Source organism: Chrysemys picta, chromosome 20 (genome assembly GCF_011386835.1).
Source record: "Chrysemys picta bellii isolate R12L10 chromosome 20, ASM1138683v2, whole genome shotgun sequence".
NCBI lineage: Eukaryota > Metazoa > Chordata > Testudines > Emydidae > Chrysemys > Chrysemys picta.
The window spans coordinates 23,923,241-23,948,313 of record NC_088810.1 but is presented as its reverse complement, the minus strand read 5'-3'; the positions used below and the strand labels follow the sequence as shown (position 1 = coordinate 23,948,313).

General features: G+C 66.4%; 1 protein-coding gene across 1 annotated transcript in view; it reads right to left on the bottom strand.

The window, feature by feature from the left end:
- Nucleotides 1-4,387: 4,387 nt before the first annotated feature.
- Nucleotides 4,388-25,073, bottom strand: part of NPR1 (natriuretic peptide receptor 1) — a 28,101-nt gene continuing 7,415 nt past the window's right edge. Inside the window, exons 2-22 of the mRNA XM_065574598.1 lie at nucleotides 23,909-24,108; nucleotides 22,941-23,054; nucleotides 22,577-22,712; nucleotides 21,580-21,671; nucleotides 21,241-21,376; nucleotides 20,580-20,664; nucleotides 20,108-20,228; nucleotides 19,536-19,610; nucleotides 18,932-19,009; nucleotides 14,670-14,774; nucleotides 13,080-13,151; nucleotides 12,413-12,572; nucleotides 11,713-11,868; nucleotides 10,982-11,150; nucleotides 10,413-10,559; nucleotides 10,088-10,211; nucleotides 8,689-8,757; nucleotides 7,742-7,916; nucleotides 5,843-5,941; nucleotides 5,455-5,546; nucleotides 4,388-5,147 (exon numbers count right to left, since the gene is read on the bottom strand). Coding sequence (XP_065430670.1) covers nucleotides 5,085-5,147; nucleotides 5,455-5,546; nucleotides 5,843-5,941; nucleotides 7,742-7,916; nucleotides 8,689-8,757; nucleotides 10,088-10,211; nucleotides 10,413-10,559; nucleotides 10,982-11,150; nucleotides 11,713-11,868; nucleotides 12,413-12,572; nucleotides 13,080-13,151; nucleotides 14,670-14,774; nucleotides 18,932-19,009; nucleotides 19,536-19,610; nucleotides 20,108-20,228; nucleotides 20,580-20,664; nucleotides 21,241-21,376; nucleotides 21,580-21,671; nucleotides 22,577-22,712; nucleotides 22,941-23,054; nucleotides 23,909-24,108 — 2,468 coding nt within the window. The 3' untranslated portion in view covers nucleotides 4,388-5,084. The remainder of the gene's footprint in view (nucleotides 5,148-5,454; nucleotides 5,547-5,842; nucleotides 5,942-7,741; nucleotides 7,917-8,688; nucleotides 8,758-10,087; nucleotides 10,212-10,412; nucleotides 10,560-10,981; nucleotides 11,151-11,712; nucleotides 11,869-12,412; nucleotides 12,573-13,079; nucleotides 13,152-14,669; nucleotides 14,775-18,931; nucleotides 19,010-19,535; nucleotides 19,611-20,107; nucleotides 20,229-20,579; nucleotides 20,665-21,240; nucleotides 21,377-21,579; nucleotides 21,672-22,576; nucleotides 22,713-22,940; nucleotides 23,055-23,908; nucleotides 24,109-25,073) is intronic.

Here is a 25,073-nt window from a genome sequence, read left to right as displayed (position 1 = left end):
GAGGGGGGGCGGAGGAGGAAGCGGCTCACGCGCCGGAAGGACCCGCCCCCTCCGCCCCTCGCCGGCCAATGGCAGCGGGGAGAGGCCCCCGAGCGACAGGCGAGGAAGGTGGCTCCGCCCCAACGGCCCGTCACAGCTGGCTGGCCAATAGGGAGGGAGGGGGCGGGGTTTCTGTAGGGCTGGAGCGTCTCGCCCTACTAGGCTGGGGCCGGGAGAAGCGCGAGGCCGGGAGTCTGAGCGCCCCTCCCCCACCCTCCCCGCGCAGCGCGCGCCCCCCCCCGCCGCTGTACGATTTACCGCCCCCCCCCCGCCGAGTGCAGGGCGCTGTACGATTTATCGCCCCCCCCCCGCCACCGCGTGCACGGCGCTGTACGATTTACCGCCCCCCCCCCCGCCGCGTGCACGACGCTGTACGATTTACCTCCCCCCCCCGCCGAGTGCACGGCGCTGTATGATTTACCTTCCCCCCCCGCCGCGTGCACGGCGCTATACGATTTACCGCCCCCCCACCGCGTGCACGGCGCTGTACGATTTACCTCCCCCCCTCGCCGCGTGCACGGCGCTGTATGATTTACGCCCCTGTCTCCCTGCTCCATGGTCAGCACGCCTGGCTCCCGCAGCCCTGTCCACCCTGCAGCGCTCTGCACCGGTGACCAGGTGTCCCGAGATTTGGGGCTTTGTCTGATATAGGCGCCTATTACCCCCCACCCCTGCCCCGATTTTTCATACTTGCTGTCTGGTCACCCTACGCTTACCCTCCCCGCCCCCGGGCTCTGCACCGACACCGCCCCCCTTGGACTCTGCCTGGCCCCTCCTGGTCTCTGCACTGACCCCCCCATTCATACAGGGCTCTGCACCAACATCCCCCCCCGGGCTCTGCAGTGACCCCCTGTCCCCCATCCATACAGGGCTCTGCAGTGCCCGCCCCAGGGCTCTGCACTAACCCCCCTCCCCTAGACTCTGCCTCCCCCCCCCACCAGGGGTCTGCAGTGACCCCCTGTCCCCCCGCCCCGGGGCTCTGCAGTGACCCCCTGTCCCCCCGTCCATACAGGGCTCCGCCCATATAGGGTTCTGCACTCCCCCACCCCACTGACCCTCCCCTGCAGCTCTTCACCATAGTCACAGGTCTGTGGCCTCACAGGCCGTAGGGCTGCCCCCAGCAGGGCTACTGGCACCGCACAGCAGCCAAGGCTGGATCCCGCTGGATCCCTCCCAGGGTAGCCAGCCGAGCCCGTTTTGCACAGAACTCGTTACACAGATTCACTAGCCGCCTCCCCTCCCCTCCGTCCCAGCGCTGACCAGATACAGGCGTGCAGGGAAGTGGGAGCCAGAAAGGGAAGTGAACAGCTCGGTGCGGGAGGAGGCCAGGCACAGCAGAGAGCACCACAGCCGGGGTGATAAACCCAATCCGCCGGGCGGGCGGCGCTGGGTCCCTGCCAGGCCCAGGCCCAGGCCCAGGCCCAGGGGGACTTCGAGGGGGCTTGGGGACAGCGAAGGCGTGAGGGAGATCTGACCACAAGTGCCTGAGTGACAGCTGTTCGGGGGGAGGAACGGGGTACCAGGGTGCAGCGCCCCACCTCCAGGCCCGTTCGCAACAGGCCCATAGGGGCTGAAAGTCAGGCCTGTCTGGCAGCCGCTTGGTAGCCCCGTGTGGGTCTCAGCCCCGTTCCTGGGGGGCAAAGCGCCCATGTCACATGAACCACCATCACGGCTGGTGCTAACTGGCCCCTTTGCCAGCCGCCTCCGCAGAGAGGCCAGAGCCTGCCTGGGCCACGGAGACCAAGCCCCCTGCACTTGGGCCGTGCGTGAGGGGAGCCTGCCGTGCCCAGCCTGGGCTGCTCAGCTCCGGAGACGTGCAGAAGCTGCCAGTCTGGTCAGGGGCCGTGCCCGTCTTCCTGGGCCTGGAAGGCTGGACGCTGCAGTTCGCCTGGGGCCACATCCCAGGAGGCCCCAGTGCCCGGTGGACGTCATGTCCCAGGAGGGCCCAGTCACAGCACGATCCCAGGCAGGGTCCCCCTTGCCCAGGGTGCCCGCCCCAGCCATGCTCCATCAGGGCAATTCCTGGAGTGGGCTGTTCATTGCCTCTCCCGGCCCCACACAGGACCCCGGCCTGGCTGTGATGCAAACTGCAGTGGGAGCAAAAGTCTGGCTCTGGGATCGTGCCCCCCAATCGCTCCCCCATGGCAGCTGTAAGGATCACAGCCCCCAGCCCATCCCCCCAGCTCGGTTCCTGCCATTGTCACGGGGGTCAGCGGGTGGCTCTTCTCTGCCTGGGGTCAGGGGCCCATGGCTGGCAAAGTTACTTCCTTCCCGGCTCACCCTACAGTCCCGGGCCCCCCAAGAGACCCTGCTGTGGGCCACAGGCTCTGGGCCGGGGCGGGGCTGGGCAGGATGGGTCCCGTCTGTGGCTGCAGCTCGCCCGTGGCTCAGCAGGACCCGCTCCCTAGGGCAGGCGAGCCCTGAGCTCCCAGGGGCCAGCTCCCCTCGGCCTCTGAGCTCCACCCGCTGTCCATCTACCTCGAGATCCCCTCCGCACGCTCCAACTGCAGAGTTAGCCCCACAGCAGAGCTTCCCATTATCTGACCCTCCCTGGTGGTTCCGCCCCCCAGCCGCAGGCGCGGTCAGGTTCCCCATCCCAGCCTGCATGAGGGCAGAGGAGGGCAACCCCTGGATGGGGCTGGCCCAGGGGACGCAAGCCCTGTCCTTCTGCAGGTACAGCATGTTACAAACCCCACCCTGCCAGGTGCATGGCCAGCCCTACTGGTGCCCAGCGCTGCCCCTACGAAGCCTGGGTTCGTCCCCACCTCAGTGCTCGCTCGCTGGGCTGCTCTGGCCGTCCCAGGCCCCAGGCTGTCCCCCACCCCGCGATGTCCTCCATGCAGCCTGTCCGGGGGAGCGGCCGCCTCTGAGCTGGGGTGAGGGCTCCCGCGCGAGGCTGTGGCCTGCAGGGGGGCGGAGTGGGCTGCCGCAGCTCCCCATAGCTCTCCAGCCCACGTGGCTGGGGCCCAGAGGCTAACGGACCAGCCTTCCCAGCCCTCAGGGGAAGGCGTCATCAGCCCACTTTACAGGTGGCTAAACTGAAGCACAGAAGTCAGTCAGCAGAAAAGCTAGGACCAGAGCCCAGCAGTCCTGACTGCCTCCCCCACTCGAGCCCTCTCTCACCCAGAGCCAGGGCAGAACCCAGGAGTCCTGCCCACCTCCCCTCCCACCCAAAGCTGGGGATAGAACCCAGGAGTCCTGGCGCCAAGCCTGCCGCCCTCACTGCTAGACCAGGTTTCCTGCCATGACCCCAGTGACCAGCGGGGGGAGCCAGGAACTCCAGTGAGATTCTCCATGTGCCTACTGGGGGCAGGTTACAGGAGCAGGTAGATGCGGGGTGGGGTACAGGGCAGAGTCCCGGGGACCCATGGTGCACAAATGCTGTTCCCCGGGGCGGGGGCGTCAGAGGCAGGGTTTTGCAGCCCCGGGCCCCCAGCCAGCCGGGCACTCGCCCAGGTGGGGCGGTGCTGCGGGCGGGGGGGGAGGGCGCTTTGTGGTTGGCCTGGCTGCTGACTTTGACAGATGGGCCCAGGGAACGTCCCGTTCAGGCCTGTGCGTTCCTGGCAGGGCCGGAGGTGCCTGCTCAGCCCTGCTGCCTCCCTTGCATTCCTGGCAGGGGCCAGGGCTTCCCGGCTCCGAGCGGGGGCTGCCTGGCTCTCCTGGGGCAAGACTGGGCTAAGCCTCCCTCCCCCAGTGTCCCACATGCCCAGCCAGCCTCCCAGATTGGCTCTGCAGAGAGGTGCCCCTACAATCCTGGGGGGTCAGGATCAGGGGCACTGGCACGTGTATGAGGTGTAGGGGAGGGCAGGAGCACGAGTGCTGTCAGAGCTGGTGTCCCACTATGGTCCCTCCCCAGTTCATCCCATTCCCCGTGAGGCAAGACGCCCCCCCTTCCCTCCTGCCGGTCGGTGCCCGCAGAGGGACTGGACCCAACTGCCTTGGGTCAGGGGAAGCCGCACAGTCGGGCCCAGCAAGTGCAACCAGCCAGCTCCCCTTGGCCTGACAGACACCATCCAACTGGGGCTCCAGCCCCACCTGAGGGAGCGGCAGAGACCCAGTGCCCTGGGGGTGCCGTGTGGCCCCCTGGGCTCAGTCCAGGAGGGATCCCCAGGGGAGCAGCACTCCCCCAAGCTGCAGCGGAGGTGGGAGATGCCGCTGCTGGGGGGCCAGGCAGCCCTGAGCCACTGCGGTGCCCACACGGGATCCCAATTGAACCTGTCGATGCAGCGCCCCTGCCCTGCAAGCTCCCCTACTCCCAGAGCTGGCCCTCCCTCCCCACATGAGCCCCCACACTTCAGGGGCTGGCCCTGCCTCCCCCCAGGGCCCACGGGCATCATCACGCAGAGGGCAAGATACACAGGCTTTATTACAAAGAGTAGAGCTCTGGTGACGACGCCCTGACAGGGAGCCCCCCCCCCACTGTGTGTGTGCAGGGGAGGGACAATGCCCAGCTGTGTGAGCTCCCCCCACCCTTCGGTAAAGGGCAGCTCCTCCCCACCTGTGGCTCTGGGGACGAGGCCCCCCTGGGTACAAGTCTCCGGGCTGGCGGGGGTGGGAGCTGCTCCTCGGATGTGGCTCGGGGCCTCGCAGGGGTGGAGAGAAGGGGGCAGCTCCGAGTCCAGCTCCCTGGGTCTCAGGGCTGGGAGTGGGGATGGGCCAGTGGTTCTGCTCCCGGGCTTTTCGCGAGCCAAGGGTGGGGGCACCGGGAGGTCGGGGGGGCTGGGGGTGCCACGCTGCTGCAGGGGTATCACCCTCCCAGGGTTCAGTCCAACCATTCCGTGCTTCCCCCTCACCCGACTCAGGTTGGCAGGCGGCAGAGACCCTTGGCGGGGGGGAGGGGGTGTTTTAAGTGTCTTTGGAGACCCCGCTAGGAGGGCTGGGTCCACACACAGCCCGCGGGTGTTGCTGGGCTCAGTGGGGCCCCCCCTGCAGGGCCCCGTTCAGCCCCCGGCTGGGGCGTGTGTGGGAGGGGCCGATGCCCGGGGGAGAAGCAGGATGGTCCGGCACGCAGGTGGATGCTGGTCCCTCAGTAGGCAGGGGGCCGGTCAGCCCCGCATGCTGCTCATGCGCTCACCCAGCAGCCAGTACGTCCGCATCTTGCCCTTGCCCTGCGGGAGGAGAGGAAGCTCAGGGGGGGATCCCGGGGTGCTCCCCCCCATCCCCATGCAGGGCCCCAGGCAGCCTGGCCTGGGAGCGGGGTGCAGGCCAGGGGCAGAGTCCGCTCCGACAGGTGTTAGGAGATGTGGCAGGGTCGGGGACAGCCCAACCCAGGCGGGGCTCGAGGGAGGGGAGCAGGGGGGGGCAGCTGTGCACAGGAACAGGACTCCATGGGGAGGGTACTAGTGCCCAGGGGAAGACAGTGGCGGGGGGACGGATGAGGCTGGTGGGGGCAGGGGGAGGCCATGCTTCCATCACCTTCATCTCCACATCCCCACGCAGCTCCAGCTCGAAGCAGCCGACCTCCTCCAGGACGCTCTTGGTGGCCGACGACAGGTGGATCTTCAGGGCTGGAACCACAGACAGGGGGCTGTGGATAGTGCAGGGACACGGCCCCCCTGCCCGCAGAGACCCAGCCCCCTCCAGCTCCCTGCAGCCACCTGCCCGACCTCGGCTCAGCTCCTGCAGAGGACGATTGGCCCCGTCCAGCCAGCTCCAGCCACCCACTCCACTCTGCTGGCCCCCCAGCACCCCTCCCCACTCCCCACCCAGTGCTCCCCTCTGCCCCCCATTTGCTGGCACCACCCTCCCGCCGCAGTGCCCCCCTCTGCCCCCCACACCTCAGCCCTGTGCCTGGCCCCTTTACCTTCCCCATTGGACTCCATCCTTGAGGCCGTGTTCACCGTGTCCCCAAAGAGGCAATAACGGGGCATCTTCAGACCAACCACCCCGGCACAGACCGGGCCTGGGACAGGAGAAAGAGTGTTGGGCACCCCACTGCAGGCTGTCCCCTCCCCTGCCCAGATCACATACATTCGAATCAACCAGCCCTTGCACTGATAGTGCTGGGCTAGTGCAAAGGGCCTCGCACGCTAGCGGCTCCCTGGGTGCGGCTGGGAAGGTCCCCAGCCAGCCGGTGGTAGAGCTAGGAATGGAACTCAGGAGTCCTGGCCTTCAGTCCCCCCCCCCCACCTCTAACCACTAGACCCCATTCCCTTACCAAAAGCTGGGAATGGAACCCAGGAGTCCTGGCCCTCAGTCTCTCCCCCTCCCACCCCCGCAACCACTAGACCCTGTGACATTGCACTCCATATGCTTGATGGAAATATGCTGATGAATATGACATCACTGGAATTTGCTTTACACTAAATACCCTTGTATGGTGCCATTAGAAAGCTTGTAATCTACTAAGTGTGTTCATCCTATTTGTTTGCAAGTCTTATTTCTATGTCTGGAGTTGGGAGAATAAGATATAAACTTGTATCACGGATGTAAACATATGAAGTGGAGGCCATTAAGGGTGCTCCAGAAACAATCAGTTGTAAATGGCCTTAGTTACTTGAAAGCCTCCCTGTGGATGCCTGGGCCAGCCCATGGGCAATGGAGACTAGGGGGTCTTACAGGGACATGTGACCATGTCACCCGATACTAGAATCCATCTTAAATCTGTTTCTTTTCCATTTAGAAGCAGGGGTGGGGACCCAGAGAAACGAAAGAGTCCCGCCTTGTGCCAAAGCTATAAAAGGGGGTGGAGCAGGACAAAGGTTGCGGCCAGTCATGAGAAAATCCCTGCTTACCACCTGAGATGTCTGCTGGAACTAACAAGGACTGTACCAGGGGAAGGATTGGGCCCAGCCTAGGAAGGAGTCTAGTCTGTGAAAGAAGCTGATTGGAACAGCTCTGAGGGTGAGATTTACCTGTATTCAGTTTCTTAATGTATTAGGCTTAGACTTGCGTGTTTTTGTTTTATTTTGATTGGTGACTTACTCTGGTCTGCCTGTTATTACTTGAAACCACGTAACTCCTACTTTTTATCCTTAATAAAATCACTTATGTTTATTAATAAACCCAGAGTAAGTGATTAATCCCTGCGGGAGCAAACAGCTGTGCATCTCTCTATCAGTGTTATGGAGGGCGAACAATTCGTGAGTTTACCCTGTATAAGCTTTATCCAGAGTAAAATGGATTTATTTGGGGTTCAGGCTCCCAGGAAGGCTGAACACTGGGAAAGTCCCTGTTAACTGAGAAGCCCCTGGGCTGAGTGAATCTCGGTTTCAGTGAACTGCAGAGGGGCGTGGCCCAACCTCTGGGTCTGTGCTGGAGCTGACTGGAGTGTCTAACTCAGCAAGAGAGGAGAGGAGGGGCACCTGTTCTGGCAGGAGGGTTGTTCTCAGGGGTATCCCAGCTCATCGAGTGACAGTCTCGGGGGGAGTCTCTGTGACCGAACCCGTCACAGACCCCACTCCTTTCCCAGAGCGGAGATAGAACCCAGGAGTCCTGGCTCCAAGTCCCATGCAAAGGGCCCAGCCTATTTAGGGTCAGAGCGAGACGGTCTTGCAGAGCTGCATGGTTGGGGAGGGGCAGGAGGGGGCTTCTGCCCCGTAGAGGTACCAGGTGCCATTGCTGCCCTTGGCCCTCTGTGCACCCCAGTATGTGCAGGGGGGGGGTTACCCTAGGGGCTCCCTGCAGCCCATTCCCTGGCACCGCCTGGGGCCACGCTGTGCTCAAGGCCCTCCCAGCCGCGCCCCCCCGCCCCCCCGCTCACCACTGTGGATCCCGATGCGCAGCTTGAGTTGCTGGTCTGGCCGGTGGCGGATCTTGAAGGTGCGCACGGCGTCGAGCAGGGCCAGGGACATGCGGGCCACCTCGCAGGCGTGCAGTTTGCCGTTGCGCACCGGCAGCCCCGACACCACCATGTAGGCGTCGCCGATCGTCTCCACCTGCAGGGGAGGGGGGAGCACAGCCCTGGGGCAAACCGGCTGCACACGCTGCCCCCACTCCCCGGACACCTCTCGCTCTGGGCCTTGTTGTGAGGCTTGAGTCATTGTTGCAATGGGGGGGGGGGCACATCTGTCCAGGCAGCTTAAGTGTGTGTGTGCGCGCACCCTCGCACGTGAGTGTGTGTGTGCGCGCACCCTCGCACGTGAGTGTGTGTGTGCGCACCCTCGCACGTGAGTGTGTGTGTGCGCACCCTCGCACGTGTGTGCCCAGGCAACCTCAGCAGACCAGGAGCGTTGCACTTGGCTGACGCGCCCTCTTGCCTCTGGCCATGAGCTGCCCCCAGCTGACAGGGTCTGGAGGAAACTGCCCCTTCCTCCCAGCGACAGGAGACTGGCTGGGCAGGCCTGGCAGTGCCTCTGCTCCCTGGCACTGGCCCTCGGAGGGCCTGGCAGCGAGTGTGGTTCGGGGCAGTGCCAGCTCCTCTCACAGAGCAGCAGGGGCACGGCTGGGGGGCACGGAGCTGCAGAAGCTGCCTCCGGAGTGAGGATTTCCAGAGCCAGGAGAGCAGGGGGCGGCCTCAGCTCCAGGGCAGAGCTGGGGGCACTTGACGGCAATGGCGTCTCCACCAGGGCAGCAGCATACGGGGGGCTGTCCCGGGGCGGGGAGCAGTTATTTGTTCGTGCCAGAACCGGCAGTCTAAGTGGAGGCTGGTGTCGGCCAGATCTCCCCGCCCCCGGCAGCCCCCCCCCGACCAGGCAGCCCCCCCCTCACCTTGTAGACGTCGAAGTTGTCGATGATGGCGTCGAAGCAGGTGTACAGGTCGTTCAGCAAGGTCACAACCTGCAACGCACGCAGCGGGGGGAGGGGGAGGTGAGAGGCTGCGGGGGCTCGGCCTGGCCTGATCCCCCACCCCCGGGCAGTGAGCGCTCCCCCCCTTACGCGCCAGCCCCAGGGGGGGGGGCAGTCGTCCCTGAAGCAGTGACGCACGCAGGGCACCTCGGAAACGGAGCCTGGCAGCTCTGCCGAAGCAGAGGCTGTGCCCGCCGGTGGGGGTGGGAGCCAGGGCTCCAAGCGCCGCCAGCGTTGAACCCCGGGACGGGGGCCCTGGTCAGCTCCAAGCTCCGCCATTTCTCTCCTGCTGCCTTCCTCCTCCCCAGCACTGCAACCGCAGGCAGGAGTCCCCTCCCCAACCCCTGGGGGCTAGACAGCGGCTGTGCCCGGGGGGCTGGGACAGAGACCCCAGGGGAGCACCACAGACCTCCCCCAGCGACTCCCGGGGGCTCTCACCCTGCCCCCCCCGGTTACCTGCATGGGGGGGCTGCTCTCACCCTGCCCCCCCGGTTACCTGCACGGGGGGGCTGCTCTCACCCCGCTCCCTGCGGTTACCTGCACGGGGGGGGGGGCTGCTCTCACCCCGCTCCCTGCGGTTACCTGCACGGGGGGGGCTGCTCACACCCCGCTCCCTGCGGTTACCTGCACGGGGGGGGCTGCTCTCACCCCGCTCCCCCCGGTTACCTGCACGTGGGGGGGGGCAGCTCTCATCCCGCTCCCCCCGGTTACCTGCACGTGGGGGGGGGCAGCTCTCATCCCGCTCCCCCCGGTTACCTGCACGTGGGGGGGGCAGCTCACATCCCGCTCCCCCCGGTTACCTGCACGTGGGGGGGGCAGCTCTCATCCCGCTCCCCCCGGTTACCTGCACGGGGGGGGGCTGCTCTCACCCTGCCCCCCCAGTTACCTGCATGGGGGGGGCTGCTCTCACCCCGCTCCCCCCGGTTACCTGCACGGGGGGGGCTGCTCTCACCCCACGCCCCCAACCGGTTACCTGCACGGGGGGGGCTGCTCTCACCCCGCACTCCCAGTTACCTGCATGGGGGGGGCTGCTCTCACCCCGCTCCCCCCACCGGTTACCTGCATGGGGGGGGGGCAGCTCTCATCCCGCTCCCCCCGGTTACCTGCACGTGGGGGGGGGGGCAGCTCTCATCCCGCTCCCCCCGGTTACCTGCACGGGGAGGGGGCAGCTCTCATCCCGCTCCCCCCGGTTACCTGCACGTGGGGAGGGGCAGCTCTCATCCCGCTCCCCCCGGTTACCTGCACGGGGGGGCTGCTCTCACCCCGCACTCCCAGTTACCTGCATGGGGGTGCTCTGCTCTCACCCCGCACTCCCAGTTACCTGCATGGGGGTGCTCTCTGCCGACAGGGCTGTGAACCCCACGATGTCACTGAAGTAGATGGTGACGTTGTCAAAGGCCTCAGCCTGCACCGTCTCCCCGCGCTTCAGCTGCTCGGCCACAGAGCTGGGGGACAGGGAGAGCGGGGTGAGGGATGGGGGCAGAAGGGGCCTGGATGTTCAGGTATTTGGGGGGCTGGGGGAGGAGGAGCGGGCCCCCATAGCACTGGAACCTGGCTGCCAATGGGGCAGTCTAGGCATGAGGCCCTCGGGAGTATGGGGGGTTAAGGAGCCTGCCTGGGGCGGGTGGATCCGGCCCATCACTCACTGGGGCAGGATCTGGTAGAGCAGGGTCTCGGCCTTGCGCTTCTCCTCCAGGTAGGCCTGCGTCCGCTCCTCCACCAGCTCCTCCAGGTTGTTGGCGTACTGCTCCATGCGCGACAGCAGGTTGTCCAGGATGTTGCTGGTGTTCTCCCTGCAACGCACGGGGCCGTGAGGATGCTGGGCCGCGGGAACGTCCCTTTCTCCCACCCTCGCAGCTCCCTCTCCTCCAGACCTCGCCGGGGGTGGGGCACCCCACGCCAGCCACGCAGCCAGCACAGCCCCCCACTCGCTCCCTCTCCCACCCGAGGACAGGGACTCGATGGAATCACCAGGCTGGAAGCGGCCAGGGGCAGGGCCCCACGACCAGCCAGCAGGGGGAAGGCTCCAAGGGCGGGGGGGTGGGCAGGGGGGCAGCTCGGTCCCACCCGTCCCTCCATGGGCTGGCGACTCGAGCGGGGCCTGTGCCAGAAGGAAGTGGGGAGCGTCTGATTGAGGAGTCTGTGGCTTGGGGGGGCTGATGAGGGGGCTGGGAGTGACGGGGGGGGGGGGACGGACACGGACGGGGGCGCTCACCTGTTGAACTTGCGGAGCAGGACCTTGATCTGGTTGAAGTCCGGCCGCTCCAGCACGTCCTCGGCCCAGCAGTGCTGCATGAGCTGCCCCAACTCCTCGATGTGGCAGGCCACGTTCACGGAGGGCCGGAAGTAGGGGCGCTTGCCGCTCTTCACCCGCTCGATGATCTCTGAGGGCGGGGAGGGGGTGGTGAGCCAGGGGCCCCATGGGCAGCAAGGCACAGGCCCAGATGCCCCCCCAGGGGCCACGGCCCCAGGCTCATGTTCCTGTATCAGCCTCCCCTCAATGCCCCACTTGGCTCTAGTGCTGAGCGCACGGGATGGGACTCAGGACTCCTGGGTTCTCTGCCTGGCTCTGCCGCTTTCCCCTCCTGGCTGCCTTCCAGTTGGCCGGCGGCTTGGGGCTCTTGGCTGACCACCCCCCCTCCTTCAACCCTGTCCAGGGAACGGACCCCCCCATCTGCCCCAAATACGGGTTCTCCTGGGGGGGGGCCAAGCCCGGCTTCCCTCAGCCCAGGATTCCAGCCAGCACCTGCCCCGCTGGCACTCCGCTCCCTGGCCTCCACCAGCCCCACAGAGGCTCCTCTCCCAGCCCCAGGGGAGGCTCCTCTCCCAGCCTCCTGCCCCAGGGGAGGGGGGGAACGCCCCATTTACACAGCCAGCCCCCAAAGGGCACTCCCTCTGCTCTGGGGCACCAGCCCCCCTGCAGGGCTCACCCCCGCACACTCTCACCTTTGGGGCTCAGGTCCAGCCCCTCCACGTAGAAGACCCCGTTGCGCAAGGCTATCTCCTGCAGGATGATCCCAAAGCTGTATACGTCGCCTTTCTGGGTGCCCCGGGCCAGGGGCACCTCCATGCGCAGCAGCTCGGGTGCCGTCCACAGCTTCTCTGCGGGGGGCGAGGAGACAGGGTCAGCCGGAGCAGGGGAAGGGGCATAGCCAGGCTGGCAGGAGGGAAGACACCAGGGTTGGCGTGGCTGCCCTGCTGCATTGTGGGTACTGCCGTCTGGGGCCTTCCAGCCGGGCTGGGGCTTGGAGGGCCTGGATCCGAGCCTTAGGGCTTCCCCCCCAGCTGACCTGGCCTGGGACTAGCAGGGCGGGATGGGGTGGCTAGTGAGGGTCGGGGGGCGTGGCTGGGACCAGCGGGGGTTGGGGGCCTATGGTTGGTGAGGGTCAGGGGGGCATGGCTGGGACCAGCAGGGAAGGATGGGGGGGCCGTGCCTGGGCCCAGCAGGGGTCAGGGGCCCATGGCTGGGACCAGCAGGGAAGGATGGGGGGGCCGTGCCTGGGCCCAGCAGGGGTCAGGGGCCCATGGCTGGGACCTGCAGGGAAGGATGGGGCAGCCAGTGGCCAGCCGAGTGAGCAGGGGCTGTGTCCACCCCCGAGGGACCCCCCACCGTTTCCAGGGGCCCCCGGGGCGCCGCGGCCCTCACTGGCGAAGAGCGCGTGGGAGTCGTCGGAGTCGGGGGCCTGGCGGAAGCTCTCCAGCCCGTAGTCCGTGATCTTGAGCACGAAGCGGCTGTCCACCACGCAGTTGGAGGACTTGAGGTTGCCATGGGAGACGATCACCCCATTGTGCAGGAACAGCATCCCCTGGGGGGCAGAGAAGCGAGGTGGGGGGTGCCAGAGCCTCAGCCTGGGACCTTCTTCAGCGAAGGCCAGATCCCCTGCCAGGCCTTGCCAGGGGGCAGCAGGGGGGCTGCAGAGCTGGTGCCTGGGTCAGAACTGGGCTCAGAGGCCCCATGGGGAAGGCAAAGGACTGCGTATGGGCATTGGGCACTGCAGGGAGCTGGAGGGGACACTGCAGGGGCAGGCAGGTGGGGGGAGGCAGAGGGTCTGGGGGCTGCTGGGGGCCGGGGACTGCAGGGGGCAGGCAGAGGGCTGGGTGCAGGAGACTGGGGGGGGGGGGGGGCGGGGACTGCAGGGGGCAGGCAGAGGGCTGGGTGCAGGAGACTGGGGGGGGGGGCGGGGACTGCAGGGGGCAGGCAGAGGGCTGGGTGCAGGGGACTGGGGGGGGCGGGAGCTGCGGGGGCAGGCAGCTGCAGGGGCTGGGTGCTGCAGGGGCTGGGTGTGGGGCACAGGCGGGAGGCCGGCTGTTACCTTGACGATGTCAGTGGTGAGCGAGTACCGGAACATCCAGTCCAGCGTGATGCTCTCGTTTTCCAGGATGTCCTGCACGGGACGGGCACAAGCACAGAGAGGGGTGGGGGCTGAGCTACTCTCCCTCCTCCCCCACAACTAGGGGTCTGGATCCTTCTGCAAACCCCCCGACAGCCCAGTGAGACCTGCTGGTAATGGGGGTCGGGTGGCACTGGACTAGGCTTGGCTGGTCTATCCTGGGGCCAACCCCTGGCGTGGGCGCGGGACTGAACCAGGGCCACGTGCAGCCGGCACTGGAGTGGGGGGGCTGCACTGGTGCAAAGCGCATGTGGCACGGACGGGGCTCGGCAGGCCGAGCGGGCGGAGGGCAGTGGGGGACTTGACGGCTCTCTGTGTTCAGAGAGAGCCGGAGAATAAGGGAGCATGTCCCCATGGCGCCTGGCTGGCCGACAGGGAGCCCGGCGGCCAGCGGGGTACCCGGCAGGGACCCCCAGGGGCCTCTCTCTCGGTCATTGGAGGAACTGCATCTGCGCCGGAGCGCGCGGCCAGGAATCCAGGCCTGTCACGAGAGAGGAAACGTGGGAGGGGAGCGCCCTCCCCCCCATAAATCATCCCGCTTGGAAACAGCCCCCGCACCAGCACTCGCTAGGCCCTGGGGAAGCCCAGCCGTGCCCCCTCCTTTTAATTCAGACCCCGCCCCCGCCATCGCCGCTGCAAAGCGTGCCCCTCCCAACGCAGGGACCGTCCCGCTGGGGCCCCCCCTCCCATGGGCACTGCTGGGGCACAGACAGGCCTGCCCACTGCTCTGCACATTTGCACCGAGTCCAGCCTGGACGCCGGGTCACAGCCCTTCTCCTCTCCCCGTCGCCAGGAGATCGGTGCCTGGCGACCCCACTTGGGAACAGCAGCACGCAGGGCACTGGGCATCAGGCCCCTCCCCTGCTGCCCCAATGCCTTCCAGTTCCAGCAGGCTCTGCCCAGCACCAGGCAAACCTTAGCCAGCTGCCACACGGAGCCTCCCCGCCACCTCAGCTGAGAAGAGAATCCAGGAGTCCTGGCTCTCAGGCCCCCTGCTCCAACCCACTGGACTCCCCTCCCCTCCCAGAGCCCGGGAGAGAACCCAGGAGTCCCAGCTCCCAGTCCCATCCACTACCCCCCACCGCCCCATAGCCCCTGCCCAGAGTGACCCCGCTCAGCTTCTTGAGATTCACTGCGACTCTCAACCAGCCAGTAAAGCAGAAGGTTTATTTAAGGACAGGAACACAGTCTCAAGCAGAGCGTGTAGGTACGACCAGACCCCCTCAATTAGGTCCCTCTGGGAGGTTCAGGGAGCTTAGACCCCAGCTTGGGGTTCCCTGCGTTGCACCACCCAGCCCAAACCGAAACTAAACTCCAAACTCCTCCTGCTGCTCCTCTCCTTTGTTCAGTCTCCCGGGCAGAAGGTGTTAATTCTCCCCACCCCCGTTCCTGGCTCAGGTTACAGCTCAGGTAGCTTCCTTCAAGGGAAGTCCCCCCTCCTCACTGCAATCCCCCTGCAACATTCCCAGGTCAAATCTGCCCTGCTCCTTGCTCCGTCACACCCAGCGATACCTGGAGGCTCCCGCGTGGGCAGTACTCCGTCAGGATGCAGATGTTTGGGGGGTCCGTGCAGGCTCCGACGAAGCGGGTCAGGTGTTCGTTCTGGACGTCCCTGATCTGCAGGGGGATGGAGAAGGCCGGGTTAAGGGAAGGCCACTTGGAGTCCATATTGTCTTTCCTCCCAGAGTGCTTTGCAGGCCACTCAGAGGCATTGCTTCACCCAGCACTGGGATGCAGCCACCTCTGAAAGGCATATGTGGGGCAGGCCTGTCTGTGCCCCGTCAGTGCTCATGGGAGGGGGGCCCCCCAAGCGGGATGGTTCCCGTGTTGGGAGGATCACACTATGTCTACAAGGGACCCCTCCCTTGGCTCTGAGATGCAGCCACCTCTGGGAGGGGCTCAGCAGCTGTTTAACAGCCGTGAAGGCAGACGCTGCGGAGGAAGCCTTTGCTCAACCTAATGAAGGATTTATCAGGCCAGTCAGGTGGGCAGGAAATTGCTTGGCCGGCATCCAAGCGCGTGATATTTACGAGGCGAGCTGAGTGCGGGGGGCGGGGGTCGAAGGTCGCTCCATGATCAGCAGCCCCAACTTCGTGTGCTGAATTCCAGTCCCAAAAGCAGAGGAATGACCCAATGCAACACCCCTCCCCCCCCCCCCCCCCCCCGCATCTCCAGCTGCAGCCAGATGTCAGGAGACGCAGCGCAGCACCCTGCAAGCCAGGCCCTGCGTGTGCACCAATCCCCGTGCACAGGACACGGGGATAGTGGAACATGAGGCCAGTTTCCTCTTGGCCTGTCACCTCCCCACCCCTCCCGCTGGCTCAACCCCTGCATGTTTTCCCCACAGCTGGCGCAGGGACAGAGGGTCTCCGGCCAGCCCAGACATTTAAAAAGACCCGATGTGCTAAAACCTCCCTCCATGCACGGGGGCAGAGGGAACGTCCCGGCTCGGCTCGGCGCCGCACCAGGCTGCATGTCCCACGGATTGGGGCGGCCCTAACCCAGGAGCTCTCCCCGCCCCACGGCCGTGTCGCCATGGTCGGCGTCTCCCCCGGAGCCGGGACCGAAAGGGAACAGGGCCCATAAGCTGTGGTCATGGCTCTGGGGCCGCACGGGGGTCGCTGGAGCTCCTGCAGCCTCCCGCAGCCCAGCCGAGAAAGCAGCAGAGATCCCGGTTCCGAGGCCGGGGGGAAGCGTTGTGATCACGTTGCCGCCCCAGGCCAGAGCGCTGCCCCACGCCCTATTCGCCCCCTTTCCGAGGTGGGGCAGCCAGATGGGTCACGCGGCTGATGGGCTCTATTGTCAGAGCGCCCTGAGGCCCGGCCGGTGTCTCTGGCATCCCTGCCCAGCCTGAGAGGGACGGGCAGCCCCCGCCCGGTGCAGGAGCCTGCGCTGGGGGAGACCGCCCGCACAGAAGGCCTAGGGCTCGTTTAACCCAGCTCCTAGCCTGGCCTGCTGGGTCCCCGAGCTGGCCGGAGCCCTGAGGGGCCAGGCCTTGCCCTGCACTCGGGCAGCATTTGTCCAGCCAGTGACATCCCATCCGGCTGCAGACTCTGCCAGCCCTGCCCTGCCCGGCCCCAGGCCCCCAGCTGCGGTGCCAAGGCTGGGCTGTGTGGGGGAGGGGCACCTCTCTACTCACCGGCGCCAAGCACCCACGGCTCCAGCTGATGTCAGCAGGAGCACCCGGTGCCCAGGCCCAGGGACCAGCTTTCGTAACGCCCAGCAGCCCCCATGGGCCTGAGTGGAGGGAGGGAGGGAGGGGAGCCGGACTCCAGGCGCCTGAAATGGAGTGCTGGTAACCAGCCTCAACCCCCAGCAAAAGTCAGGCCTTAACCACCCTGTGCCTCAGTTTTCCCCCCCTGGGAAGTGGGGAGGATACTGTCCCCACGTGGGGCCTGGCAAGTGCCCCATATGGCAACCAGGGATCCAGGAAGCTCCCCCTCCTCCCAGTGCTGCCCCTTGGCTCAGGCTGATTTCTAATTAGCAAGGAAAGGACAGTGGCTTCCCTGTTGCTTCCTTGCTAATGAGTAATTAGCCTGGCGTGGCAGAGCCCGGAGCCAGCCCCACCTGCCTGCCAGGGAGCGGGTCCCTCCCCTCGGCACACGGCGCAGAAAGGGCCCAAGTGTGCAACGCCGCCTCCTGCTGGTGCCCCAAGGCGCCCGAGGAGTTTACTGGGGTGTGGGGGGGAGCCCTAGGAGTGGCTGCCATCCAGCACAGTCCTTTGGCCTGTCCAGCCCTGTCTCCCGCCCACTGGCTGGGCCAAGTGGCCAGGCCCTGCTGGGCTGACAGGTGGGGGGGCATTTTGCCTCAGGCAGCAGCTGAGAATTGCCCCCGCCCCGGTACTCGCCCAGCGCACCTCGCATGGTGCTTGTGATGCCAGCAGCAGCTGCTAGTGGCGGGGTCCACGTGCCCTCGCTCCTCTTTGCACCGACGCCATCCCCTAGTGCAGAGACGCTACGGGCCTCACAGCGCTGCCGCATGTCTACACTAGGGCTTTGCACTGGCGCAGACACACCTCCCACAGAGCCGTGTCCCGGTGGGGGCCGGTCCTGCTGAGTCACACCTCCCCGGGTGAGCCGGCAGGCAGCCGGAAGCTGAGCTGGCTCAGTCCCTGCTCACCAGGTGTCCTGCAGCAGGGAGTCCCACACGTGGACCCGCAGCCTGTGAAAGTGGCACGTTGCCTTTAGCCCCCCCTCAGGTCTGCAGCGGCTGCTCCACACCCTGGTGCCCAGCACAGCTTCGCAACTGCCTCGCGCAGGCTGGGCGGATGGATCCATTCCATAATTGGATGCAAGCGACTCAAGCATCAGCGCGAGCCCCCAGACCCCTCCCAGCTCCAGCTGCCCCCCACAAGGCCTTGCCTTGGGCCCCCTGCTGCTCGCGCAGCCATTTACAGCAGCTTCACCCCCCTGCTCCCTGGTGTCAATAGGGGTGGAAGAGGCAGGACAACAGGGAATCGGCCTCTCCCTTGGGACGGCTGCCTGGAAGCTGGGGGGAACCACAGGGTCTGTCTGCGCCCAGCCACCCCTATTAAAAGCCTCCAGCATGGCCGGTGCCAAGGGGTGTGGCGGAGGAGGGGGGTACAAGGGAGCCCCAGGCCTTAACAGCTCTCCCGGCCCATGGGGGCTCTGAGGCAGGGTGGCTTGGGAGAGCCCCCCACACACAGAGGGGAGCGGGGCCCAGAGCAGGGGGCAGGACACGCCAGGCTCTCGCCTTCTCCAGGGGCGGTGGCTGCCCTGCAGGGACACTGCGCTGACGCCTCCCGCCCCAGATCCTCCGCTAGGGACTGATCAACCCGCGCCGAGAGGCTGGAGGGGGCTCTCCCAGTGCCCTGGGGGCAGCCGCAAGCGCCAGAGACCTGCCCCGCCCACTGGGCGCCCGCGGGAGGCAGCAGGCTGCCAGGTCTAACGGGAGGGGCCAGTCAGAGCCTGGGAATTCAGTGTGTGCGCGTGACTTTGTACACGTGTGAATCCGCACACGCGTGTGCAGGGCCAGGGAAGGCTCCGGGCTGGGCTCCCAGGAGGGAGCCAGGGCAAGGCCGGGCGCTCGGCTCGCTCAGGGCAGGCTGGGTGGGGCTAGAGCAAGGGGCATGAGCGTCTCCTGGCGAGGTCTCTCCCGCACTGCCCTTCGCCCCCGCTCTCGCTCCCCCCTTCCTCCCCCGCACGGCCCTCGGGGTGGGGGTGGGACTCGTGCCCAGAGGCCCCGCTCCGGGCGTGGTGGCTGCAGCCCAGGCCTGGGGCTGCCAAGAGGCTCTTGGCATGAGGCTGGGGGGTGGGGGTGGGGGTCAGTATTTTTCTCCTCTCCGAACACAGGCGCACAGGCCCAGGCACTAACGAGAGGCAGGAGCATCGTTAGCAATGGGGATGCTGGGTGGGGGGGGTCAGACCTCACCCCCACACACAACATACCACATTCTGGCAGTGAATAGCCGCTGCAGAGGAGTGGGGAGCTGGGCCCCAGGGCAGGGAGGGGTCCCACCAACCCCCTCCCATCCAGAGAATTCGGGGGCCGAGTCCGGGTCCCCCCAAGCTGGGGTCTGTGCAGGGGGAGGAAGGCGGAAGGCAACAGAGCCCAGCCCAGCCTCCTGCTCACGGGTGCTCCGCGGGGGGGCCCCGTAATGCACGTATGCAGTTGTGTAACGTGTCCCCTTTGCCAGTACCGCCTGGATCCTCAGCCGTGCGAGCCGGGCAGCCCCCGCGGAGCCGAACAGAAACACCCGGCCGCACCGAGCCCCTCAGCTCAGCCACCTGCCCGAGCGCTGGCCGGGTACCTACGTGTTTCAGCTCAAACAGCACCTTCCGCGTCAGCTCAATTCTCTTCCGATTGATGTGCTTCACCGCCACGATGTTCCCCTGGAGAAAGAGATTGGGGGGAGCTCAGATGGGGGGTAGGTCCTGTACCTCCCCCGCCCCGGGCAGCTGTTTAACATCTATGGACACTGGTCAGGGGAAAGCGCCCCCTACTGACCCCACCCTGCCCTCGCAGCACAGCGCCCCCTACTGACCCCACCCTGCCCTCGCAGCGCCCCCTACTGACCCTGCCCTGCTCCCTCTACTGACCCCGCCCTACTCCCCGCAGCGCAGTTCCCCCTACTGATCCACCCCTCTCTCCTTATTGATCCCACCCAGCCCCCCACAGCACCCCCCACTGACCCCACCCCACTCCCCCTACTGACCCCACCCTGCTCCCCCTACTGACCCCACCCCGCAGCACAGCGCCCCCTACTGACCCTGCCCTGCTCCCCCTACTGACCCCACTCCTCTCCTCGCAGCACAGCGCCCCCTACTGACCCTGCCCTGCTCCCCCTACTGACCCCACCCCGCTCCCCGCAGCTCCTGGCTGCTCCCCCGTGCGCTCAGGCGGGATCCCCGCACCCACCTTGTAATAGGCCGTCTTGGCATAGATCTGGAACTGCCCCTCCGTGGTCAGCAGGGAGCCGTAGTTGGAGCCTCTCTGTGCGGAAGCAAGCGCCGGTGTGAGGGGGGACAGCGGGCAGCACCGACACGCCCAGGGTTTCAGGGGCACCCCCCCTCGCAGCCCTCGGGGAACCCTCCCTCCCATCTCTCACCCCCACCACTCCTGCTGCCCTCCACCACTCGGGGGGAGGGCAATGGCTTGGAAGGGTGACAATGGCTGGAGGGGGCCCCAGCAGGCCGTGGGGGACCCCTCCCTATCACCGTTTCAAAGCCAGCTGGACCTGGGCGCCCCCAGCCCCCCTCTCCTCCCACACCTCCAACGCCTGGCCGGGCTCAGCACCTGCTCAGGGCTCCCTGATTGGATTTGCTTTGAATTAACCTCCCTGGATCTACAGCTGTAACCAGGGGCCCTGGCCCGGCTGCCTTCGCCCAGTGCCGGCTCGAGAGGGGGTCCCTCGGGGGGGCTGCTCGGCCCAGGGTCCCAGCCAGACACCCACCCTCCTCTGCCAGGTCGCCGAGCCCCGGGAGGCTCACCAGGGACAGGGTCAGTTTGCTCCCGGTGCTGCGCAGGTGTTTCTCCAGGCTGCTGGACTGGACGTCCTCCCAGCGCACACGCCACAGCTCGGCCGCCAGTTCCTTCTCCAGATTCAGCTTCCTGTGCCGGGGTGTGTGTGTGTGTGAGAGGGCATCAGGCGCCAGCCCGGTCCCAGTGCCCCCCACGCTGCTAGTTATCTGTACGGCGGTAGCACCTGCCCAAGCCATGGCCAACCACCCCCTTGGGCCAGGTGCTGCCCAACCTCCCTCCCGGGCCCAATCCCACCTCCACCCCCTGCTGTCGCCTCCCCCCACATCTGCCCGTAAAGCAGGAGCATTTCCCCTGCCCTTCCCCCCGCATTTGCAGTAGAGCCCCCCGCCCCATATCCCCATCCCTGCATCCTGGCCAAGGTCAGCCAGACGCAGCCCCCTCCCCGGCCCAGCCCTGGGGGTGCAGGGCCCCTCCCCGCACCTGTAGATGAAGAAGGAGGTGACGGTGATAATCAGCAGGATGAGGCTCACCATGACGGAGAGGATCTCCAGGGTGGTTAAACTGGCTGCAAAACAAGGCAGGAGGGCGATGGTGGGGAGTGGCTGACTCAGAGTCCTGAGTTCGAATCCAGCCCAGGGGCTGTATGTGCTGGTCTGTGCTGGGGGGGGGTCTCAGCCAGGGAAGTTCCCATGGCAACACCCACTAGGCAGCAAAGCCCACAGTGGGATGGGGGGAGCATGCCCAGTCACTGGGCCTGTTCTGGGGGCACAGGGTACCAGGTGCAGAGAAACACCAAGGAGACTTGTCCTCCCTCGTGGCTTTGCGGGCGAGGAGCCCAGGCCGAGCTCGCGGGAAGGGGGCAGCTCCCCACACCCCCGTATGGGGTGCCAAGCCCGCTGAAGGGGGAGGGATGGAGCCGCACGGCTGGGCTGGCTGGAGGGGCTTGTTTTCATGTGGTCGGCCCAGTGCAGCCCTTCCCCGCCGGGGGAGGCTGGATTCTGCCTGCGGGAAGGTATTTGAGCTGGCGGCGCTCCAGGGGCGAGGACTGCCTGGAGCAGCACCATGGGCCTGGGCAAGGGAATGAAACCCTCAGAACTTGCTCTGCGAAGCCCGGGGGCAGGGTCTGGGACGCTGGCCCCACCTTTGCGGCACAGGGGGTTGCTGTTGTCGAAGCCGCAGGGCGGGACGTCCCTGGGCACGCCTTTCCCCGGCCAGTGGATTTCACGCCCGGGCACCGCGCTCATCTTCTTGGTGGTGCCATTGTAGCTGTAGACTATCTGCAGAGGGCGAGAGAGGGGGGCTCTGGGAGGGGGCCAGCAGCAGGAACTCCCCAGGGTCCCAGGCTGCCATCACCCCCTCCCCCCACCAGCTATAACGCCCAGGTAACAGGGCCCTGGGTTCGGCTCGGAGCCGTCCCAGTCCAGCCTCGGGGGGTGGCTGCAGAGGACAGAGCTGGGAGGCTGGGCCGAGACCCACTGACCTGGAACGTGCCCGACATGGGGTCCATATCCCACAGTGAATAGTCGCTCTCCCGGTCTCCGTTCTCATCAATCTTCAGGAAGCCGGTGACTCCTGCGGGGAAGGGGGGGGTGAGAGACCGCAGGACCAGCCCCCTCGCAGGGCAGCACCCGGGGTCAAAGGGCAGAAGGGCCTGAAAAATCAGGCTTTGAGGCTACAAGTGGAGAAGGGGATATCGGGGGGGACCATATGGCTCTGAGATGCAGCCCCTCTGGGGTGGGGCGCAGAGGCTGGTTATACAGGGATCCCTCGCCTGGTGCCGAGATGCAGCTGCCTCTGGGGTGGAGCGCAGCAGTGCACAGCAACACTACACAGTACTGGCTAAAAAGCGAAGGAGAAACCTGCACGCCGCTGCACTGCTGGGGAATTTCACCCCCTCCCTGTGTTAGAAAGGGGCCGGGGGCTGACTCCAAAGAGCGCAGGCCCCTGGGCTGGGGCTCGTCTGACAGACCCTCTGGCAGCCCAGCGTCCCCTCAGCCCCATGGCGGAGGGGCCCCACCAGAAGGGGGAGCGGAGCCACGTGGAGCCCGGCCAGGGCATTTGGGATGCTTTCTGGCGGGGTCCCCAGCGTGGGCGTAGAGCTGTGAGGGGAGCGGCTCCATCACTCCACAGCCCATCCATCTCCCGCCGAGTAGCCCAGCCCAGCGGCTCCCGGCCCAGCTCACGCCCCGAGCCGCTAACGATCCCAGCCCTGGAATTTCTGGAGAGAAGGAACGAGCGGCTCGGGGAAAGGATCCGTCTGGCAGCGCTGGGCAGGGCAGGGAGGTGGCTGGCACCTGGCTCCGTGGCCAGCACCATGGGAGTGGCGCCCCTGCTGGCCCTGCCGGGAATCACAGGCCAAGTCCCCCCAGGGCTTCTCCCCCAGCTGTTCCCCAGGGCTTCGGGCTGCACAAAGGGGTCTCTGCCCCAGGGGCAGCCACTGGAGACTCCAGCGTCCGTACGCTGGGGGGGGCGCTCACCGTAGAAGGTGCGGTTCCACATGTGGTGGGTGATGGCGCTGGCGTTCCGGACGGTGCCGCCCTGCTGGAGGGTCTCGTTCACGGCCCGGGCGTATAGCAGCACCCCGTCGTGGAAGGCCGCCGCGATGTAGTTCATCTGAAAGGGATGGGCTGGCTCAGAACCGCTGGGGTGGTGCCATGGGCTGGGTGGGGGGCAGGGGGGAAGAGCTGAGGTGCCCATGCTGCCCCAGGACAGAGGGGTGCTACCCATGCACAGACTGCGGGCAAGTCTTTGTGCCCCCCCCGGTTCTTTATTGGGCTGCTGACCGGCCCTGCTGTCTCTGGCCAAGGAGGGGCGGCCGGTGCGGGGGTGGGGGGGCCTTACCAGACCGTCCTGCAGGGTGAAGTTGAAGTGGGTGCGGGCCCCCTGCTTGAGCTGCTCCAGGAAGGGCTGGTACTCGGGGTTCTCGGGCTCCTTGCAGGTGATGATCATCACTGCCTGGGGGGAGGGGGGAAGAGGGAAGAGAGGCTGAGCCAGGAGGCCTGGGGGAGGTGATGGGCCTGGGTTTCCCACATGGCGCCTGCAGCCCCACGAGTGGGCAGCTGCCAGGACTCCCCGCGGGAGGGTGGCTGGTGATCTGGCACCTCCCAGGGACTCCCCCCGCCACTGCCCGGCTCCCCTAGCCAGTGGGCAGAAGCCTCCAGGTCTGCCAGTCTGGCCCCTTCCTCCGCCCCATCTTGCTTCCAGGCTCCCTCGGCCCCTCCAGGCCTGGGCTCCCTGGGGAGGTTGGGGGCAGTGTCCCGCCCCCGGGCTATTAATAGCCTTCCCTGGCAGTGCTCAGACCTGGGGAAATTATCTCGCTTCCTTCCTCCCTCCTCGTTATTTGCTGACAGCAAAGAGCAAACAGGCAGGGGCTGGCCAGAAGCAGGGAGGGTGAGGGGCACTAGCTGCCCCCACGGCCCCTCGTCTCTAGGGCAACAGAGGGGCCTGGCTGGGGCAATTTGGGCTGAGGCCCAGCAAACTCATGTCACAAGTGCATTTGGCAGGATTCAAACCCAGGGCTCCAGAGCTGCAAACTGAGCCTGTCAGCCCAGTGCCCCTCCCCCAGGAACCTGTAACCTGCCCGCGGCACCTTTATACCAGTGAAGCTGGGTGCACCTTAGCACGTGTGCCAGCGTGACTGTCCTGTGCCAGGTGCAAACACGGCATGTTCTGGCTGCAAGGGGGAGAGCACCATTGCCCCGCTGCTCCGCGGTGCTGCCCTCTCCGCACAGAGCCAGGCCAGGCCCTGCACTTGGTACCTGGCCTCCCCAGGTACCTGGCTGGAGGGCACCATTCTGGGCACGCCTCACCTTAAAGGCCTCCCTGGCGTTGGCGTCATCCTTGTCCCCGCGTCTCCAGGGCCTCTGGGGGTCGGGGAAGCGGGAGCCCTGCAGGCTGGCCCCGAAGATGTCGATGTAGAAGAAGGCGAAGTCCCCCTGCATGAGCCCCTCGCGCCGGGCCTGCAGCATGAGCTGGCGGAAGGTGTCCGGGGGGCAGCAAATGTACACGACTGAAGGGGCAAGGATGGGGTTAGCGGCACCAGCCCCTGGACACGTGTCCTGCATCGCCGGGGGCTCCTCTGTCCTGGGGACCCTGACCCAGATTCTCTAGCTCCAGAGCGGTCAGAGCCGAGGGAGCAATGCATGGACTCCCACGTGCCCCGAGATCCTGCCCTGACCCTAATGCTCCCCACTCCCCCCCCCTGCTCCGCCACCAGAGGGGAAGCGGCTGGACCGGAGCTGGGCAGGCTGGATGGGTCACTGCCCTGGCCCCGGCAGTCCCTCGGGCGGGCTGGTGCAACAGAGAGCCGGGGACGCCCTGTGGGGCATGGCCGGGCACAGGGGTCGGTGTGTGACTGCGCGCACACACACACACACACACTTGTGCACACGCACACCAGACACACCAGCTAGCGCTCCTCCTGCCCTGTGCCCCACACCACCCCCTGTGGAAGAGGCCAGGGCTGGAGTAACCAGGAGCCACCAGGACTTCCTGCTAGCCCATCCCGGAGCAGGGGTCCAGGCCCTTGGCAGGCACAGCCAGGAAGCCAAAGCCCCAGGGCTCTGCCTGCACTTTTCTCCATATTCCTCCTATGCTGAGCTGGAAAGACAACAAGCCCCCACCCCGCCGCGAGCTGCCAGAGCCGCCTCCCCTGGGAGCCCTTCGCACTACGCCGAGGTTGTGAAATCTGGAGGAGCTGAGTTTAACGAGCTGTTCTCCAGCCTGCCTCACAAGGGTCCAGGGAGGGCCGTGCCAGGCCCCTAGGACGCAGCCAGCGCCGGAGGGAGGGGGCTTGGCCTGGCTGTCCAGGTGCCCAGAGCTACACACCACAAAAGGGTTGAGGGGAAGGGGGGTGTGTGCTATATAATGACTGGGAACCAGGACTCCTGGGTTCTCTCCCTGACTCTGGCTGGGGAGAGGGGTCTAGTGGTTAGAGCGGGGAGGGGCAGGGCTGGGAGGCAGGACTCCTGGGTT